Genomic DNA, 22,428 nt, shown 5'->3' with positions numbered 1-22,428 from the left:
GTCCTATAGACACTAAGTCCTCAGAAGCAACTTCTCAAAATAACGGAGGAAGCTGATGGGAGTAGAGCATTCAGAGGGACATTTTTCCCAGAGTGCCTGGTGGAAACATCACCGATAGCTAAAGCTACACTTGCATTACGGCACGTGATCGTACGCTTAGCACTGACAAGCCGTATGATGAGGGGAAGCAGTTTTCAACAAATCGTAAAAACTAGAAGTAAGCCCAAGAGCTGTAGCAGCTTTTATCACAGACAAGCACACCCAGAGGAGCGTACGCTCTTTTCTCGTTATCTCATCCCATGTCTAATTGGGCTTCTAAGCTCTCTGCTCCTTAGCTGCTCTTTCCAGTTCTGAATCCATACCACCTTTGTACTCTAATCAAGAGAACTCAAAGTATCAACAAGTCATTTCTAAAAATGCTCCTTTCCATTAAACTCTTACTTGCCCTTATGTCCAATCATCCATTTCAGAGTACAGAAATGAATAGCATTTACAGTAATTCACTCGTTGAAAAATAAAACATATAGCACTAACTGTAATATCACAACACTAATACTTCATGCTATAATTGTTCCATAGGGGCTCTACAGCCTTTTCTTAAATGATCAAACTAATGACAAAGCTCTTTCCATCTTTTTGTACAAGGATATATGTGTAATTTTTAAACATGAAAGATTAGATTAGAAGTTACACACACAAACATAACTCCTTTTTAAAAGGCTCAAAACACTGTATTTACATCTGCAAGTACTCACTTTATTACTACAACCTTTATAACAGAGCTTAGGTTTGCTTCAAACAAAACAGGGTTCTCAGTGATAGAAGCACAAGAAAAAGCCCTGCATACAGTTAGTCTACAAAGAATTAACTGGATTAATTAGCAAGGGATTTGAGAAGCAGCTTGGAGCTAGAAAACCAAAACACTAAATTGTTTAAATACTTTGGCAATGGATCAAGGTTTCTAGGCAGCCCTATGTTCCATTCTCTCCTTCTTTTTTTTTTTTTTCTGCTCGGTGTTTTAACACATTTAACCTGACGAGGTACTTTTTCATGAGATATGAATGACACTGTCAAAATACCAAAAAAGAAGATGTGAATTAAAAAATGCCACAAGCTGTTAGCAATTCTGCCAACATGCATGAGCCCAGGCAACATTAATTAAAAATCAATAGCTTAGGACATAAATAGCTCTTATCTCTGTTATAGTATATCTCTAACATAACTCTTTATTAAAGAAAAAAAAAAGCCACTGTCTTTGCTATTATACTGACTGAATTGACCACAACAAAGCAAAAGAAATAAGGCAAAAAGCACTGAGCAAAGAAACACACATGAGAAAGGGAGGACAGGCGTATGAATGATTGGAATGTTTCAACCTTGCGCTATCATTAACACATAACTGGCTGGAAATAGCCACGCTGCAAATACTTGCGGAATAAGTCACCAGGAAGAACATTTCAGGTTTTAGGGCTAATACGATTCTATACAAAATCTTGCATGCCAAGGAAATAAGAATAACATACACATCTTTCTGTCAGCTAGAGCTTGTTAATCAGTATTTTTATTATGCACCTCAACTAAAGATTAAGTTACTGTAAATTCTCTGATAATTACAAAATAAAGGTGAGAAAGAGGCAGGAAATTGCACTCAACTTTTTCTTCTTCAGTGATATGATCTTCAAACTAAACTTACATTAGAAGGCATCAAAGCTAAAAGATTTAAGCTAAACTAGGAACTTAACCCACGACTACTGAGAGCTGTTTTCAAGCTTGGAGCACCAAACATTTGAAAGCCTTAAAGCCATTTTCTAACACGAGATCACCTCATGCACAACAATCAGGATACATAGTTTGGATCTGCCATAACTCCAGGACAATCATGACAATTCAGATTACTGACCGGTTTCTACAGAAAATTTATTAACATAAAAAAGAATACATAAGAATCATACCAAAATGGAAAGGTTATGTTCAGTTTTCTTTTTGTCTAACGACTCTTGCATTATTCAATTATTCATTAACGTTGGACATATCAAATGCTTCTATCAAGCCACAGTAGTCTAAATCAACGAAGAAGCAGTCAACTAAGAACGATTTAGCAAACATTTATTTATTTGAGTTCAAAATAAAAGGGGAAATTTCATTTACAGAAGAGCTATATGCCAAGACACTAAAACAATATACAAATTTCAGTGGAAGAGTAGATCATAAAACTGTAGCACTTTTAAGGTAGAATTCTCAGGACAAAAAGGATTATTTTGATAGCCATGACTACAAATTTGATCTCAAGAACATCTTGTAGCAGATGCAATTGCAGTTCCACTCAACTACAGCACACAGACCTGCAGATGAACAGCAACACCAAGCTTTGAGTAACACTACAGCAGACAGCCAGTCATTCAGGAATTAAGAGTTTGGAACATACAAGGATGTTGAATTTATTAAAAACAAGTTCTACAGATTGTTTCCATCACAAAGAAATTTTCAGAAACACCGATCTGAAATACTGAGTATATAGATGCAGGACATTAGCTTCATAAAATCATATGCCAAGCAGAGACATATCTGTAGAAATAATTGGAGATTAACCAGAAATTCACTTCTATTATGGCAATGTAGTCATGAAGCCTTTAAGATCTTAAATGATAACATTTCACTATGTCATTCGGATTTTGAGTCCTACCTCATAGCTGAACTTTGGGACATTCTTACTTCTTCCTCTTACCACCCTCTTGCCATAATCCCCCCTTCCAAAAATTTAGTTTACTGATTAGAGTGCAGCACAAGAAAATCAAAGGTTCTGTTCATAAAACACAGACACCAAGTGTCAGGACAGGGAAACAGAAGACCTCACTTTTCACAATACCTTCTGGTCTAACTTTTCACTGAACTACAGTCAGAAATGACATATCCTTCCGTGGGGCAAAGGTGTGAGCAGGAAGAAGGACAGCAGAAAAAAAATGTTAATATAGAATTTCTGTACTTTATTGGGGAGCAGGTACAATTTTTATTCTATTTTTTAAGATGTTTTATAAGATTATCTTGAACTACCTGGATTCTCAACTGTTCAACTTGCATTCAAGCCATTGCCAATATCAGTTAACCTTTGTTTAATGTATACCAAATACAAGTTCTTGTTGCTGCTTCTGATATAACACAATTCTTCATCTCAAAAGTTAATTATACAATCTTATTTTTTAGTAGAAGAGGTACATTTAGAACACAGAACTGCTGCCAATTGTGTTCCCTGAGTTCCCCCAATAACGTTTTATGCCATTGTAAAAATACAAACTATCACTTAAAATAACATTCAACATTGAAGATTCAAGAAAATAAAACAATTCAGAGGCTTTGTTACATCATCTGTCTCCATTTTATTTTATCATTATAAATTAAACTGATTATATGACGCAGGAGTAATTTGTAAACTCTTTCAAAGGACATGATTTACATTTTTCTGCTACAGAGATGAAGATATCCCCCTAACATGCTGCACTTGTGTTAAATATTAAATAACGATACTTATAATACATATATGGCAAAAGAGGAAGATATTTCTGGTATGTTTTGGGATTACTTTTAGTATTCTAACACTGTTTATAATACTGGTGCAAATACTGCCACCAATAAAGAAACAAACATTAAAAAGGTGTCCTTTAAGCTTCCCTTTAAGGCATCTACCATAATCGTATAATTTGCTCTGGACATCATTAAAATGTAAAGTTAATGAGGATTCAGCTGAAAACAGAAGAAATGTAACCTATTTTCAGGCAAAACTTCTAACACTGCAATCAGAGGGAAAACCTCTTTGATGTCTCTTTGTCTCTTCTCATTAATTTTCTTTTGGTTTAAAAAAAAACACAAAGGCTGTTTAAACTAAAAAATGCATAGAAGTTTAAACATGGTAATTATAGTCAAGCTGCAATGAGGTCATTAGGTTTTTAAAACTTTGAGATAAACAAAATCGAGATGTATGACTATTTTAAAAACATGTCAATACTCAATTTTAATTGTCCATGTGATACCCACTGTATTCTAAGGATTTAGTCTAGATACAGAATCGCTTCAAGATGATATAGCGAAGGACCTAGTCCCGTATCCAGGGTAAAGCAAAGCAATCAAGAAATACATCAAAATGTAAAGCACTGTAATTACTGTATTACTGGACACCACATTTGGTATTTTTAAGTGCAACAAAGCATGCTTTTTGCAATCTCCATGCAAGAGAGAGAGAGAGAGTAAATTGTGAGATTCTGCTACTTTTTAGCTCCACAGTTCATTAAAGAATAAAATATTGAACAAGTTAAATAATTCTATTTACTCACTACATCTATTTTTGTTTATGAATACTGCCAAGGTACACACAAAGCTATATACTTCTGGTTTAGCATGCTAATTCTTTCCAGCAGAAAATATCTTTAAGAGCTATTTAATTACATAGTACTGATGGAATCTATGATACACTAAAGCGGTATGCATTTTTAGTGAATAATTTACAAGTAAATTTTCTCAAACCATAATCAAAACAATTTTTAACACTACTACGTACAAAAGATGATGATAGATTATCACGAACACAAATAAGGCATTTAAGCCATTAAGCAAAAGCAACAAATATACAGGACAAACATAACATCTTTAGTGTAGAAGGACATTAATCACAATGAAGCAAAATAAACATATCTATAACATTTTTCCATGTGCAAATATCACCTCTAGATAAAATGGGATGAGATGAGATCAATATATTAGTCTGTGGTAATTGTAAGTATAAATTTTAATGCATTTGTGGATGTAGGTTATAGCTTTAAAGATAATTATTTACCCTATTGAATCTTTTTAACGTTTGATAAACTCTTCAAATTAAGCTGAGTGAATGATCAACAGGCAAGTATCAGATAAAATCGGACATTACGTTAGGTGCAAGTAAAGAGCAAATTCAGAAGAAAATCTTTATACTTAATGCAAAAGAAAGTGTTGGGGTTTGTGTTTTGTTTTGGGGTTTTTTTGAGGGGGTAGGGTGGTGGGGGTTTTTTTACCATGCCATATTTTATTACCGTTTGATCCAGCCCTTCACCACAGGCCAGTTCTGTTCTACCATCTCTTCAACTGCCTACTGAAGAGACAGCATAAGCTAATTTCTACTCTGACTCATATTCACAAAAAGATAAAGCATATGATTTAAACATTAAGTCAAATATGAAGCTTACAAATATGAAAAGTCAGACGCCTGATTCTGTGATACTGAAGTTTCAGCTATTTTGTCTTCCCATTTTTGCATTCGATTTGAGTCTGCATTTAATTATTTTTGCTACAAGTTTTTCCACACAGTGATGATCTGGTTTTAGAATCTTTGCAGCAGAAGATCCCAAGGATCTCAAAAGTATCTTACAGGTCAAATAGACATAAATGAAAAGTAATTATTTACTTAAGAGAAAAAATGATGTAAGAATCAATTCAAAAAAAGGTAATGTTACCACTACTTACATTCATAACTATGTAGTTTGAACGTAAATGACTCTTCAGAGGAACTGAAGATGGGAGTCAGTTAATCCCAGCAGAATGCAATGCGAGTTGTGAGTGTAAGTCACACCTTCACCACCACTTAAAATTCTAGCACAAATTCTAAGTGCGGAAATTCTTTTGGCTACAATATCCAAGATTCTATTTTAAAAATACTCACTGAAAGGTCTTTTCCCCCCCACCCCCATTCCTTTTCTAGGTATATGTACTGTAATAGTTGATGAAGGCTGGAGCAGACCACACATTTTGGCACAGTACATAGGACCCTTCACTCCTGCTCCTGATATTTTAACTGTGGTGCCTTCTACCCAGATTATGATGTTCTACAGGGTACTTTTACACAATCTTTTATTATTTGACTATCTAGAGTACGCATCATTTGGTTTTACTAGTTAGTTCATCAAGTTAGAAAACATTACTCTCCAAAGAGCCAGTCACGGAAGAGTTCAGAAAAATCATAACCAACTTAAATATTGGGGGTTTGGGTTGGTTTGGGTTTTTTTTTTAAATATAAACAAATGAACTCTCCAGACTATAACCCATTCCAGACAATAGATTATCATTATCAGTTGTTCTCACGCTTCCATCCAAGGTTGTCACCCTTAATATTGCAGTTCAACTTTCTCGGTTTCTATCCCACTCTTCCATGAAATAAGTCCTATTTAAAAGTATATCAAAAGCTGTTTCTATCTAAAAAGAGACATAAAAATTATCTTCCTAAGAGCCAATAATCTATCAGCACCTGGAATTTTGACAAATGCTTTACCAAAACTTGGTAGTCCCAGCAGGGCCAAAAAACTCCTTACTCCACAGTCAGGATTCAGCAGCATTCCCTTAGCATTCCTTCTCCCCTTTCCAACAATGGAATCCAGTGGAGCGCAGGTGATACACCTTGTTTACAGATAATGACAATGTTAGGGTGTTAACAGAACATAATACAGTTCTTTATGATTAAAATGTATCTTACCATGGTTATTCACTAACACTGCTACAGGGACCCTTCACTGTGCATCAGCATGCTACAGCATTTCATGTAAAACTGCAGGATCAGCCTTGCCTCTGGTAGCACAAAAGGTGGGGTTTGGTTTGGGTTTGGATTTTTACAACCATTGCTGAAGTAAAACAGTCATCTTGAATTAATTTTACACTTATTTGATAATAATTTAACCTCAAATCATCTTTCCTTCTAACTCTATTTCAATCTTAAAAAAACTCAAACAAACCAACCAGCCCCAAAAGTACACCAACAGAAACCCACAAGAAAACCTGACAATGTCTCTTTTTGTTCACAACAAAACAATATCACAGCGAAGAGAAGCAGACCGATACTGCCTCGGGCACTCCGATAGGCCTCTTTCTGAATTAGAATTTACATTCTTTTCTTGCAAGGAATTAACTAAAACAAAAAGAACCAGTAATAAAAATAGATCTAATCCACCTTTTGCTTTACCAAATTTGCTCTGCTTGCAGGTTAAACTTAAAGTAGTGCTCTGAGTAGAATTACTGACCTACGTGTCAACAGACTAAGCAGGGACACAATTTCTAAGCTCCAATATTTCTACGGAAGACACTCATAGGAAGCATCAACTGCAGATGGACCAAATGCCAGTCATTTCTGGGACAGTGCTTACAATATTAGGCAAAAAAAACCAAACAAAAAACCCAATCCAACCAACAAAAATCACTATTCTTAATCTACGGGGAGTCTACTTTAAAGTCATTACTTCTTCGTTTCTTTTTCATCTGAATGACACTCTAATTAAAAGTTCGTTACAGAAATGTCTATATCTAGATTAACAGCTGATTGCAGATGCATTAAGCTTTAAGCAAAAATTAACACTCATTAATGAGATTACCTGTTGTGATTAAATAAAGACAAACAAAAACAAACCACCTTGGAAAATTTTGTGACTGAGAATGAACTAAAGTTAAAATTACTCCCTTAAAGTCACACGCACAGACCCTTTAACAACAACTTTTTGACTATTCAAAGTACAAGCTCTTTGCAGTTACTGGAATAACAGCCCTCCTATTAAAGTAGCACATTAACAGAGAGTTACTTGCAACAAGTGCTTCATCAAATTCTTAAATGCTTCAAATGCTGAAATATTAAATGTTTCAGTAGTATTTGATATCTAAATCGAGTGTCTCAAGAACTCTTTAAAAAGAACAACCACTCAAACTCCTCTATAAATTCAAGGAAAACTGTAAGTACAACTAGAGAATGAAAATAATTTGTTAAGCTCACTAGGAAAAAAACTCCCTAAAAAAAGTTTCAGTTTAGCAGTTAATTTCAACCTGCAGTTAAAAAGGCACTAGCTGTCAGTCAGTTTTCTCACCCAACTCTATCATGAAAAGAAAAACTGACAGATCACAGGAGCTTGCCTTTGTAAACCAATTCAGGAACTTTCATGCTTCTTATTTGTTAGGTTAAAGGTTAAATTGCTGACCTCTGCCCTCCTGCTTAGCAGCCTTTCCCTTTTTCTGTAAAGCTTTATTTTGGGGCTGTATTTACATGGATTAGTCTCTTTTCACGCTAAGAAGGAATCTGTTCACAGCCAAAGCCTTAGTCCTGGTTGTACAAAAAGCAGTCACAATTATTCAGCAGCAGACAATGACCATATTGTGGATTTACAAAAAAACCACCTCAGCCATGGCAAGTTCTGTCCTTGCTGCAGAAAACAATAGAAGAAAAATCTTATCAAGCATTCAAGAGAAAGCAAACAAAGCAGGCCCACTGTGAACTTGATGAAGATGTCAAGCTCCTTTAAAAAAATATAAATCAACAAAAGAGTTTAAAGTCTTGTGAGTGAGACTTTCTGTGCTGAATTTTTCTGTCTAGTTAAACAGTGCCAGCAGCAGCAATATAGTGCAGACGAGCGAATACTTGCGAAATAGAAGCGACTGTAGACAGAAGTAGTTAAAGCGTGAAGCAAAAAGGACAAACCAATCTCTTCCCACAAATTACAGAAATGGATGAGCTTTCAGTTATACTTGATATTATCATTTTGAGCACACCTAAAAAATGCGTTAGATAGAGTTATGGTAACTTGCAATATGACAGATTCTAATATTTTTTCATAAAGTGAGTTTCTCTTCAAATTGAGTTGTATATTTCATTGATACTGTAAAAGCCAAACTGTGAACTGTCTTCAAACAAAATCATTCAGAGAGTCTGCTTACCTGATAGGGACACTGCAGTCCTAGTAAGTTCTTTGTGTAAATCTTCCACCTTGTTTATACTTAGAAGAAAAGCAATCAAATGGAAACAGAAAAACAAAGCAGCAGCTTAGCAGAATTAGAATTCCCAAATACTACCTATCTACTTAGATTTGGTTACTTTTCCAATCCTGCTTTAGGAAGTTAGGTGTAGCAACGTAATACCATAAAGATGGGATGGGAAAACTTGTGATCCCGGAATTACAGCACATGTTCAACAGAAAGCCCTTGTTTAATGGAAAGGGACCAGAATTTTTGCACTTCCTTTGTTATTCCTAAACCTTCAGTATATTATCTATTTCCCAATACAAAACAGGCAAACTTCAACCAACAAAATGTTTTCACCTTAAAAAAAAAAAATAAAGGTTTAAGCTTTTCTTATATTTACATATTTATATTTACAGAGGTTTAACCCATGCACTAAGACGTGCATGGACAAGGTTTACAAACTTTTGAATGACCAACTCTTAACTTAATCCTACTCCAGTAACTTTACTTATGTTCAAGAAAATACTTCATCCCTATGAGAGGTACTCCTCTATTATCTAAAATTAGAACATATGACAAAAAGGTAATGATAGGGAGTAGCAGTATGTCTATTTTGCAGAGACAGAAACCTGCTAGTTCTCTCTACCTGTGAAAGTCCTGTCATGGAAACCATAGTGACAACTGTAGAATAATTTTAGGGCCCAAGCACATCTGACTTCTCCCAGTAGAGTTAAGGACTTCGATTAGTTTAAAACATTTGTGATCTACTACAAGGCTAGAACATGAAAAGTAAAGAAGGAAGTACTTAAACTACTCACAAGCTTCTAGTAGGAACAAGATTAGTAGTACATGCTACTCTCAGAGCCAATTCAAATGCAAATTCCATCCTTTCTCTCAAACAATGATAAACTCCCTCAGAGTTAATAGTTTCCTTCTAAGATTCATCTCCCTTTTCAACTTAGTGGTATGTTTTCGAGAAAAGAAAGCAGCACATGGCAAGTCTTACAGCAAGACCTTTTAAATTCTGTCATAAAAGAAGTAGTATAAACTACATTTCCTTTACTAATCCAGTGAACATTTGTTAAACTCTAGCACACTTACACTTTGTCCATGCTATCGCATTTAAGCTTCTAACTTACCATGGGGTTTTTTTTAAAAAAAGAAAGAAATCCTTTAGCTGTACTAAACCATTTTAGCTTTTTCCTTGAACACACAGCAAGAATTTATGCTACACTCACAAAAAGATGAAAGATAAGGTCCTTGGAGAGAAAGGCCTTTTGGCACACTACATGGTAAAGCTATAGATTTGACATACTTTTATAATGTCTGCTTTGGCGAGAACACAAAAACCCCATACAAAAGCATGCTACGTCCTCCCAGACAGGGGTGTAGGGGGGGTGTCTTACTCTTGTGAGCGTTTACTTTCAAATGTTCATACTTTAGAGACTATTTTGATCGGTTACTTTAGACTAACAAATTCTCTTTTTCTACATGAACAGTTTGACAGTTAGACTACAATGCTCCTCATAGCCCCTTCTAACAAGAGAGGATCTTTGGCTGAGGTCCAGCAAGATCCTTAAATTTGTCACATCATATTTCTGATGAATGATCTGCAGCAGTTTTAAGATCATAAAGTGCTTTGAAAATTAAAAGAAAGATTTCTTAAGCAGTTAGTATGCTTTCACTTTCTTTATATGTCTTTAAAGTAAAATTGCCAGTAGATTCTTTCTGCTTCTACATTTCAAAAAAACCCAAAAGAATCTTGTAGCTGAGGTTTAAAAATAAAGAAAACGCTGCTCCAAGGCACTTTACTCTACTTGCAAGCATCCAGTGTGTCAACAGTATAGAACTGAACTTCTAGAAGTGCTTAAGCTAATTTAAGCAGTTATAATTTGTAAAAGAAACAGTACAAGTTCTTTGTAATTTACTACCTCAATTTCTGTGAAGTTTTACTATTATGAGATGCCATGACAAATACGCAAGCCCTCCATTAGAAGGACTTCAGAATCTCATAAAATGCATTTTCCCTCCCTTTGCACATTTAAAAATGGGAAAAGAAATCCAGTAAAATAGCAGTATTTCATACAAAGCGTCTATTTTGCTCTCAACTTATCCGCTGCATGCAACAATTCCAATGAAGGAGACAAGATCATGAACCAAAGACTTAACATCAAAACTTATTCAAGTACATTGAAACTGTAGTCTGTAGCTTCAGTTTAGAATGTCCAACATTATTTGCTTAGGAATGTGCTATTTTATGGAACACACGCTGCCCTAACACGAGAGAACTCAGCATTTCCAGCTAAGATTTAAATGGGTACCCTTTTAGCTTCTTGAATTTGAGAAGCACCCACTACATAAGTGATGAAAAAAACAGCACAGACACCCTCTGCTGCAAAGATTTTGGTATCATCGAGTATGAAAAGCACTGAAAACAAAGTTGGGTTTTGAACATTTTTCTTAAATCAGGGTGAACAGTAAAATGAAACATAACATAAAACAGTATGCTAACAAAAACCACGGTAGACCTTAAACCTTGCATGTAGTGTTCAGAAGTGCTATAACAATTATTTTAGTGTCATCTGAAACATACACCTACTCATTTCTCCCAAGTCATAATTACTAAGTACCACAGCAGAAAGGCAAAACTAATGCAACTATAGATGACGTCCAGAATATATTATTGGTATCTGCTGGGCAATAATCTACATTATTATTATTATTCCACTCTATGATTTTTGAGCTCTATTTTATTTAATTCCTGAAGCAAGGTTAAATTGTATTAGTGAAACCTCTAAAATAATAATGATAAATCTAAAAACTTTTTGTTTGTTTGTAATTATTTAAAAGCAATACACCTGGATTTAGTGAGGCAGATGGCCTCCTTCTAACTAAGTGATAAGGGAAGTTAGAAATTCTCCTACTGTCTACTGTGTACTACACAGCACTAAAATGCATAAAGGCAAAGACAAACCCCACACATAGGCTATTAAAGCCTTGTATGTGAATTGGAATTTGTCTTAGGAATCAATTTTTTTTAAGTCCTAACAATCTCTCCATTCACCTCACATGGTTGAAAGCCAAAGTTACCAGCCATACTTGTCAAAGAGTTGACTTGGTTGTGTATCTGTACAGTGTTAGCATCTTACTCCATCCCAATTACACCACTGCACAAAAGGCCCCTGTTAAGATTATTTAACCTAAGTCAGCCTATTAGCCAGGCTTCTCTATCAGCCTTGGAACTGCACCTTTTCCTCTGAGTCACAGTCATTACCCAGTACTTACCTGATACTACAAAGGAAAGAATCAAAGTATTAGCACTACAAGTTTTAGTCAATATTTTCCCTGTAATAATATTCCATTTTTAAAATAAAACCATGACTATTTCTCCTGTCTTCCTGAAAGTAAGCGCGTGGGAGTTGGTGAGAAGCACTAGACTTGCAAAGTTCCTACGCTTGACATACTTACACTTGACACACAAAACACAGATTTCTCACTAGGTAACTCCCATGCACTGTCACTGTAAAGATGCAGACTCCATTTTTTCTATTTTATTTTGCTGCCCTACACTTTTGGTGAACAGGCATCAACATTTCATCAGAAGAGGGTATGGACAGGAGAACAGTGCTATCTGGTGAAACTGAAAAGTAGAACATAAATGAATGCATCACTGAAGTGTTAAGTGAAGCAATTCTGAATTCCAGATAGCCCAAATAAAAAATTGAAAGGAAAATTAAAAAAAAAGAGTGGAAATGAAGTTAAGATAAAAGCAGTTTTGTATTTTCATTCAATTTTAGGAAGTCAAAAGTTCTTTAAAAAAAAAAAATAAGAAAGAAAAACTACACACACTAACTTAGATTCAGTTAGCGAAGGGGAATTCCCAGCTTCCACAGAAACCACAATCATAAGGCAAAAAACTGGCTTGGTAACTGTCTTCTCTTAAGGAAATACCTTAATAACAAATATTCATCTTAATGTTTTTAGTCACAGTTGCAGCTATCGTGCTTCACAGTTCTCAAAACAAAAGTACCACATTTACATAAAGTGACCCAGTAAGAAAAATCTGTAAGTCCCCAAATAAGATCTACGAATATAACAAAGAAAAGCACAAACACAGCACAACTCACAAATACAACTCAATGTGGAATTGTATAACGTACCAAAGACTTCATGTACCAGAAATACACAAATCACCAGTGCTGAGCAGAGATGATCATTATTTCTAAAAAATGTAGAGGGCAAAGGACAGAAGGACCAGAGCTGAGCTGATCCAGTAATCATTTCCTTTCTCAGTTCACACATTTCATTGCGGTTTGGCAGAGTTCTGCCTGGATTGGAATAAAACAATGTTTGCTTTTTCAACTACTTTGGTTTCAATTAAGTTTTCTCTTCATACCTTATTAAGAATACATCCTCCAGATGCTCCCGAAGCTTACATTTCTAGGAATCAAATCTTAGGATCATAGGATAATTCAGGCTGGAAGGGACCCTGGGAGGTCTCTAGTCCAACCTCTTCTCAAAGAAGGGCCAGGCATGAGGTTAGACCAGGTTGTGCAAGCTGTGATCCAGTCAGGTCTTGAAAACCTTCAGGCATGGAGATTTTACAACCTCTCCGAGTGACCTGATCCAATACTTGACCGTCCTTATGGAGTGATAGTCAGTTAGAACGCCTCTTAGTTCAGTCTATGTCATTGCCTCTTGTCGTCCTGTCATGCACCACTGTGAAGAGCCTGGATATCTCATCCTGATGAACTCGTCGTAGGTATGGAAGGCTGCTATTCAGGTTCCCTTAAGTCTTCTCCTGGCCAAACAAGCGCAGCACTCTCAACCTCTCCTCACAGTGCAAGTGCTCTAGCTCGCTCACCATGTTGGCTCTCCATTGAAATGTTCCAGTTTATTGATGTCTGTCTGGGAGCCCGGAACAGATTTTTTCCTTCTGCAGTCAACTGTCTTGGCAACTAAGAGGGAGCCTTCTATATGATAGTCAATGGATAACACTGCTTTCATTAATTTCAGAAGTTATTAACCAAATAAACATTTAATGCAAGATTGTTAACATGAGCTACTTGAAGATACAATTGTCTGTCAGTAGTTAATAACACGAGTCAGTATCTTGCATTTCAGCAAGATACAAGTGAATTATGAAATATATTAAAGCTTTTCATTGCAGTTGACATTTAACAGTCACGTGGAAAATATCCTTTGTTACACAAACTTTTGAATAAAACAAAAGAGAGGCATGTTCTACCATCCCACAGGCCAGACAATCTCCCACACTAGGACTGTTATATCTTTGGAGCAATTCATTTTCCTCAAGACCATGCCAGAAGACTGATATAAGAATTAAGAGCATTTTAAGTGATCAATAGCACTGTTATACTAGACATGAACTTCAAAAACAGTTGTCTTAGTTAATTTTGTGATCCATTACATGGTAAGAAATAGTTTTTTTAAACATGCCTGATAATTTATTCTTCATACATTTTGCTTTTCTTAAGAGTGACTGCTCCTTGCCATAAAACATACGTTCCCTGACTGAAAAAAAAAAAAAAAAGTTGATATCTATTCTTGATTTTCTGGCATAGAACATCTAGCCAAGAGGTAGAAAAGACTACATGGAGGTCTCTAGGTCTATATTTCTAGAATGATGATTTGCCTGGGATAGCTGTTAAATACAGTTGACGCTGCAGAGAACCAACCAACCACCTTCTTTTAGAACAGGACAGAATATTTGGGGATACAAAAATCTAAGATTTCTGAGAATAAGGGCATCTCTTAAATATAGAAAAATGGGCTGGGAAAAATATTTTAAAAGGTTTTTCAGAGAGAATTAATAATTTCTGAATCGACTAATTGTAAAACCAATTATTAAAGTATTTTTTTACTCACTAAAAACAATTTCTGAAGATTTTGCACCTACAAGTGCATACAGCAAACCTAAAAACACAACTAAGTGAAACTCCCACAGAATCAGTTGGTTTATAGAACAAATGTATACTAAATTCTCCAATTAAAAACCTGTAAAGTCGTTTCCGTGCTTTTTAACCCACCTTCCCACAGCAGGGAATTAATCCCTCCAGGGGGATGCAAACAAACTTCAAAGAGAAGATTATACCCAGACACTAGTACTGTACAATGTAATGTTTATGGTCAAATTTGTTCAGATTTTCTGGCACTAGAATCCAGGTCAGATGTGCAGAAACAAAGACTAGTTATTAAAAGGGCTCCTGCAGTTACATCAAATAGTCGTGATGGCATATAGCAGTAGGACAAGCCAAAACTGTATTCCAGTTACAACTCCTATGGAGGCTTTGGCAGTAAAGGAAAGAGTTGCAGCTATCTGACTTTTGCTGATTGTAACAAACAAATAGAGATAGAAAAGGACATAAGTGTCTTTCCAGTAAATAAATATAAAAATCCTTTCTGTTGGTTCATTAAACCATATATACAATACAACATGATCGTTTCATAAAAGATAAAAGAAATATTCCTTCAGTATATGTTGACTAATCATAATTATTTAATTTTGACATCCCTCCTTTTCATAACATTCTACAGCCTGACCTCACAAAAAAATATACTGAACTAAATTCTGGGATTACAAATTTCAACCTTTGCTTTTCCTGCTTATTCAATCAAGTGCCTTGGGTTTAGAACAAAATGCAATAAAAAAATTCACAAATACACTTACAGGCTGGTTTCAGCAGTTATGGGACTTCTCTAGCATAAACATAAGAATACTTGTCAGAAATAATATTATAGAAAAATACATTACAATTATAGCTTGATAATGAAGTTTGGTAAAAATAGTTAACCAAATCATAAGCCTTATTTCTAGATAAAATCATATGATCAAAGGAAGAATTCTGGGAACAGATAAAAATACTTCTGTAGACAAGTAAGAAAGAGGAAGTAAAAATACATTCCACACAAGAAGTTTTAGAGTGGTTTTTGTTTGAAAACTACCCATTCCTTATATAAGCAGCAAACAAATACAAATATGCATTTACTTTTTCAACCTAATGAAGTTATTACTATTGTAAAAGACAAAAAAGTCAAGACAGTGAAAGAAATCAGAAAATTGCCCATAATCAGGGACAGAGTCAAGAATTTCGCATTACTAGTCCTAACTGTAGAAGATTCCACAGAACCAGTGATTAAGATACCTTTAAAAGCTAGAAGAGCATAATATTAAATATACTTCATTAGCTCACAATACATGGTTCTTAAGAATAGTTGTAGCCAATACATAGGTAAAATTATAGTACAAAACAGTACCTTTCCCAATGCAACTGATTCCTGAATAGGTTACTTCGGCATACACTTCAAAGGTAGTGTCCGGATTTTGTCTGAAAGAAAAAAAAAAGTATTTAGCACATTGAGAATTGTTTTTTCAAGTGTGCTTTCAATTATTCAGTCAAAAAGGGTTGTAAGAATGCACACATTACAATGACAACTTGATCAACTAGGTTTCTTGTTTTATAGTCTGTGATGATTTCACGTTAGATCTTTCTGCCTTACAGTATGTAACAAGATATGACTGAAGCTCAGCTGCGTTAGTATGAGTAGGGTGTGTAACATACTTCTACAGAGAAAGAAAAAGAATCAAAACAATAGAAACCAAGCACACAGAACCTTTAAGTCAATTCAACTGTTGTGACTAGTCTGCATTTCTAGACACTAAAATATCACAGGCCTATCATTCAGAACTTTGCCAGAAAAATAAAGCCATGCCTTTTATATCACTTTTCAGAATGCTGCTCAGATAGAGAAGCAACACTTATTTCAGTTCTTGGCCACAATAGTAACTTTGATTACACGTGCAACTTGCAAAAGCGAGTTCTTTTTATTTCACCTTACTTTCAAATGAGAAAGTAAATCATCTATGTGCTAAATACAGGGATTTTTTTCAGAAAAAAAACCCAAACCAAAACTGAATACTCCTTTCCCTTCACAGAACTGAAAATAGTCACACTGTCCAACATGGAACAAACAACCCAGATTCACATTTTCATTACCATGTTCCTTGAGTTCAACTTCATGACACCTATTTGCTCAGGAAAAAGAACAAAAAAAAAAAAAAAGAAGCTGCAGTCAAGAGGATGCAAAGTCATTTTATGCAGACATTACTAGAAAACTTAAGAGGCTGTATTTAGCATGAAGACAGTTCCCCTCTTTAATACCTGTCAAAATATTTCTATCTCTTTGTCAAAAAAAAAAGGCCGTGCTGAAGAGTATTACAAATGCACAAGGTTTCACCTCATGAGACTCCAGTCTTAATCCAGAAAGGTGCCAGATGCATGCAAAGTAAGGAAACAGGTGCAATATTCAAAAATAATACCAAATACAGCTACAAAATGTAAATGAAGCTTGAGTAAAGAGACTTATTCTGCCTCAGAGTTATAAACATACCAGTAATAAGAGTAAAAAGTTCATGATACAAGACTTAAAAAAATCCAAACTTTTAGTGTACATTTTCAGTTCTTACTAATATAACTCCATAAACAAAGCCCTGGAATTACATTCCATAAGGAGCACATAAAGGCATCAGGTGATTATATAAGAAAGCATATTTTCAGTTAAATTCCTGTCTCAAACAATTTTAGCTATGCCAAAATTTTTATGAGATTAAAGAGAATCATCTATTTGACTGTAATTTTTTACTTACTGAAACAAGAATTCTGTAAGTCTGAACACGTGACATTTTATTCTTAGACTTTCTGGTTAAAACCAAGAGTCAAAATTGCATAATTACTGCTCTAAATTTAGGGCTGCTTATATAGTGATAATATTGTCTCCTATGTGTTAATGTAAACTATCCAACATTAGAAAATTGTTGAGATATAATTAACTTGTGCATTTTGTTAGCTCCCTTACAGCTAAGGATGAAAATACTGACAAAACCCATATATATATGCGCTAGAATTCCTACCTGAATAATAATTTTAAAAATGAACCTCATCTTACCCAGCATCTCAAACCAAACATATAAACATGTCAAGGAGTTCAGCCTACTCTTCAGAGAATTTCTATTATTTTTAATCCTACTTTAACACCAAAAGGGATTAAACAAAACATTTCTAACCACGCCACAGGCCCACTTAGTGTAACTCAAGTGGCTCTAAGCCAAACCCCACACCTATTTAAATCAACAGAAAAGCTACCATTGGTTTCAGTAGCACAGGATCACACTCTACAGTTTTACAGAGCACCTCTCAGGAGCAACAATGGTTCACAATTCAATTAATGTTAATTTAATTTGCCACCAGTTCCCAAATGGTTTGTCTTAAGTAGCCGTTTTTCAGAAACCTACATTAATAAGTTATGAGAAATCCAAAATCAACAAATCAACTATTATTTTGCAGTATAAAACAAACTTGCATAATTCTCTCTGTGCTACTTAGAGTTCCTGCATATAATCTGCTTCAAATACTGAGATTCTTAGCTACATTCCTCCAATCATGGTACAGGATGAAGATGAAATGATATCCACATAACACCAGAAATTATATTTTTCCTTTCATATATATATTGCTGGGCAGCCTTATCTTACCCTCCTTGTTTATGTCTTTATTTTTAGCACCCTGTTTCCTTAATTAAAATTTATAAATTTCATAATATTTTTACAGCTAATGGATAAAATAACAAACACCTTTTTAGTATTATGTTAGAGTCTGTGCTCAAATTCTTTAGTGAAAACACCGTATAACACAGCTGGCAAAAGCACATACTGTATGCCAAAACTTTCAGACAAAAAGACATCACATTTTGTATTTTAATATTCCATGACAAACGTCCACTTATTTCTATGAACAGTGAAATTAAAGTAGCTTTGCCAAGTCAGAAACTTAGTATTAAAGGCTGCATTCAACAAGCTAACACCTCAGTATGAGAATGAAGTCATTGTTGAATTCTGAATATTTTATAACTTTTCAGTGGAATTAAGGAAACAAGTCCCTGAGACTTCATACAGTTTGCAAATATAGCATAAACATGCATCATAATATATATATTTTGCAGTCCATTTTTATGACTATTAAACTACCCTGCAGACATCTAAAGCCACCTGTGCATTGTATTGAAACCTCCATCCACTGAAATCATCCACAGCATTATATCCTTAAACACACACACACAAAGTTTTCTTTCCTCCCAATAATCACTTAAAGACCCATGGTCAGTTATCAAGTAAATACATAGCTGCAATTCAAAAGATACATCGGACATATATGTACAAAAATACATAGTACCCCATTTATTTGATAACTGGGTAATTTCAGAAGGAAATGCAATACTTTTTCGGAAACAGAAATTTAGGAAGGAGCTCTATGAGAAAAGAATGCTTTTGTGATAAATGCTAGTTGTATGACTTACTTCAAGTCTCTCTGATGTAAAAATACCTTTAGTATCAAAGCAATCCATAAGAAATCCAATTTTACATTGAATATAATATTTTAAGTAAGATATTTATGTACCTTTGACAATCAAAATTATTAGTTTTTATCAAACTGTAAGAGATTTGTGCAGAATAAAATTAAATAAAGTCCTTCTCCGAAGCTGTATGTATGGGACTACATACCTTACATATCTAAAGCCTATTTCAATTCTGTCAGGAGCATTTTTTCCTACACACAGGAAAATTTAATAACACTTGTAACAGAAAGTATCATTCTACTTAAAAACTGTGGCATAAGAGGCGCTTGACACTGTTTGATAACTAGTCTTGTAACAAGACTTAGTGATCAACTCTTACAGAAAAAAAATTATTAGCAGAAATCTCTTAATTGCTAATTCAATTTGGAAATTACAGCTCAAACCCTGATTAATTTCCATATATTTAACTTGTTCTGCCTGGTATTCCCTCGGTAGATAATATTACATTTCAGTATATAGCAAACTTTATGCTAAGTATCTGAAAGCACTCAGAGATTAATATTAGGGATCTCTTCTGTCATCGCTGAAATACAAACACCTCTGGAAAGCAACAGGCCAAGTTTTTTTCGGTGCAATGCAATTCTGCTGAACAGATTGATATTACACACTATTAAAAGAAAAAAAAAATTCCTTTCTCTCTTATAGCAGCCCAGTTAACTAGACTCCTATTTTACATTGCCTCGGTGGCACAGAGTGCCCTGCATGTACTGTACGACATGCTCCAACAAGAAGCTTAACCCAACAGTGTAACCCAATACTCAATTTACCTTTTTTTCTGCCTGCAGCTATACACAAGCCAAAAGCTTACAGGATTGCTGGCAACTTCTTGATTTCTTTCACTTCAGTCTGATGCAGCAACTGATAATTTCCTCTAAGCAATCTTTCACTCAAATGACTCATTACTATACATCCATCAAAAATATAACTGACACATATGGCCAGGTTTCATGTAGAGTAGATCACAGTGTGTGCAAGTGATCATGTGCCAAGGAGTTTAATATCCCTCATAATTATCAATCTATAGCAGGAAGCAAGAGACCTGACTACTGGATTTTTGCTAAGGCTCCAACACATATTGGCGACACCACTAAAGGAGGCATGCCTCTGTATACCCAATTATAAAATAGTTTTCTCATTCACGCTGCCACCTGCCCCAATAAGGGAGCTACTTATCAACTTGAAAATCTTTGCTGGATTAAACATCCAGCTCAGAAGAGCAGACCAGAAAAGCCTCTTACTCAGGCTCTCTCATTCTTTACGTATTTCAAGATTGTTTTGAAATCTTGTCCCTACTCTACTTGGGCACAGTGTTCTGTCCAGAGTAGAAAAAAAGCAATTTATTAATTGTTGCTCAAGGCAAAGTTGCTTAATCACAAAATGAACAAAATGCTTTCTGACAAAGTCCAAGAGGAATGAAAAGTAATGCTTATACGGGGTTATCACCTGTGTTTTCCTAGTGATGGAGAAAGACGCGGGCTTTGTCTGTAATCTTGAAAGACATGTTCACACTGAAAAAAGACTTTGCACAGAAAAAGTCCTAAAGTCCACTGGCTGTAATAAATACTTCTGATACTGCTGACGTTTCCAGTTGAACCGTCTCATCTGAGTGACCACATTCAGCAAAGTGTATGCAAAGCCATTAAAGGTTAAATTAGCAATCAAAAACCCAAAGATGGTAAACACAGCTTGTGGATTCAGTATGTACACAAAAGAAACTACATTTTAAGTGAGCATGAGCCTTTTAGTAGTAGCCTTTAGTAGATTTAAGATAAGGTCATCATAAGAAGTCATTTCAGATCATAACCTTGAAGTGACCCAACAAGAGTGAGCACTGCAAGATCTAAAGGTGCACGTTACAGATATAGCCTGCTCTGCTATCAAGAGAGTAACAAGTTTAGATTCTACCTGTATTTGAATGTAAGCTAAGAGTTCAACTAGCTTCTAAGACTTTGATTTTTTGCAGCAACAGTTGAGAACCCATATGCCAGAAGAGTGCAAAAATTATCCCCACGTTACCTCCTGGAGGAGGAAGGTTTCTTTCTGGAACCAACCAATCACCTCAGAGCTATCGTTACAAGCACTTATTACCCACTTACTTTTTCCTAATACACCTGGCTGGACAGACACACAAATTCCAGCCTAGAGGCTTGAGAACATGAAGATGTGTCATCACACTAAGAACACCACAAACTGTCTCCTCCAGCCTCATATTCAAGTTAAACAAAAGAGGTGGAAAGTTAAAGTCCTATGTAATCTTGAAGAGCACTGCCTTCAAGAAGGAAAAGCACTTCCTAACAGCACCTACTGAAACTGCTGAATAAATACAATTTAACCGGATCTCCCCACTCTATCACATCTTTCATGCACAACGATGTCAGCACTCCCTGCCTGGCAATAGCTTTATGACACCTCTACCTGTCTCAGAGGAACTGAATTTGCCTGGAATGGCATATGAATGAACTGAGATCTTTAATGGGACAGTAACAAACATACCAACAGGGCTTACCAACAAATCAACCCCCAGTGTTATGAAAATTAAAAACTACTGAGGGCATGGAGCTGCAGGCCCAACACGATAATCACTTGCACCACTCTTCTCCTTCCCCCAAATCCCCTTGCTAATGCACTTTCAAGATATCATAGCTAGACTATCTATCTTTCCTTTGGCATGCCTGAACCTCGGCAAGGAGGCTTTGCACTCTCTCGACCCCACCACACCCCCAAAACAGACGTCACCAGTGCTGGCAATGGCGACCTTCCCATTCCAGCAGCCCCAAGCCTCCTCGAGGCCTGCACCGATAAAATTCGAACTGCCCTCACAGCCTGGCCCTGTGAGGGCTGAAGGCAGGGAGCATGAGAGCAGCCCGACAGACCGGGTGTGGGTCTGAGGGCGAGAAGCGACGCTCTCCTCTCCTCCCCTCCTCAGGGCAGGGGGCACGGGGAGCTCCCCGCCCCGGGTCCTGCCGCTGAGTTGGGGCTGGCGGGCACTTCCTTCTCCCCCTCTTTCTCGCCCTCCCCCGAGGCCTGCAGGCTCGGCCGGGGTCTCGCCCGCGCGGCCTCACAGGGAGCTGGAAGGAGGGCGGGCAAGCCCCCTTCTCGCTCTCCAGAGCCCTCCCGCTTTCCTGAGGGCCTGCGAGCGGGGCTGGAGAGCTCCGGGGGGCACTCACTTGATCCTGGATCCCATGGTCTCTGGGGGGCCGCATAGGCCCGGGCCAGAGAGAGAAAGGGGGGAGGGGGCCGGAGCTCGGTGGGCTGCGCTCTCTC

At 36.1% G+C, this 22,428-nt stretch overlaps 1 protein-coding gene across 2 annotated transcripts in view; it reads right to left on the bottom strand.

The window, feature by feature from the left end:
• The window catches only part of DENND1A (DENN domain containing 1A), a 211,402-nt gene extending 188,980 nt beyond the window's left edge, over window positions 1-22,422 (bottom strand). For both annotated transcript variants that reach the window (XM_035888591.1, XM_009648821.2), the window contains exons 1-2: window positions 22,332-22,422; window positions 16,009-16,079 (exon numbers count right to left, since the gene is read on the bottom strand). In XM_035888591.1, the coding sequence (XP_035744484.1) occupies window positions 16,009-16,079; window positions 22,332-22,348 (88 nt within the window). In that variant the 5' untranslated portion in view covers window positions 22,349-22,422. The remainder of the gene's footprint in view (window positions 1-16,008; window positions 16,080-22,331) is intronic.
• Between the last annotated feature and the right edge of the window lie 6 nt (window positions 22,423-22,428).

The sequence above is a fragment of the Egretta garzetta genome, unplaced genomic scaffold (genome assembly GCF_000687185.1).
Source record: "Egretta garzetta isolate BGI_Z169 unplaced genomic scaffold, ASM68718v1 scaffold211, whole genome shotgun sequence".
Classification (NCBI taxonomy): Eukaryota; Metazoa; Chordata; class Aves; order Pelecaniformes; family Ardeidae; genus Egretta; species Egretta garzetta.
This window is presented reverse-complemented; position numbering and strand designations above follow the sequence as displayed.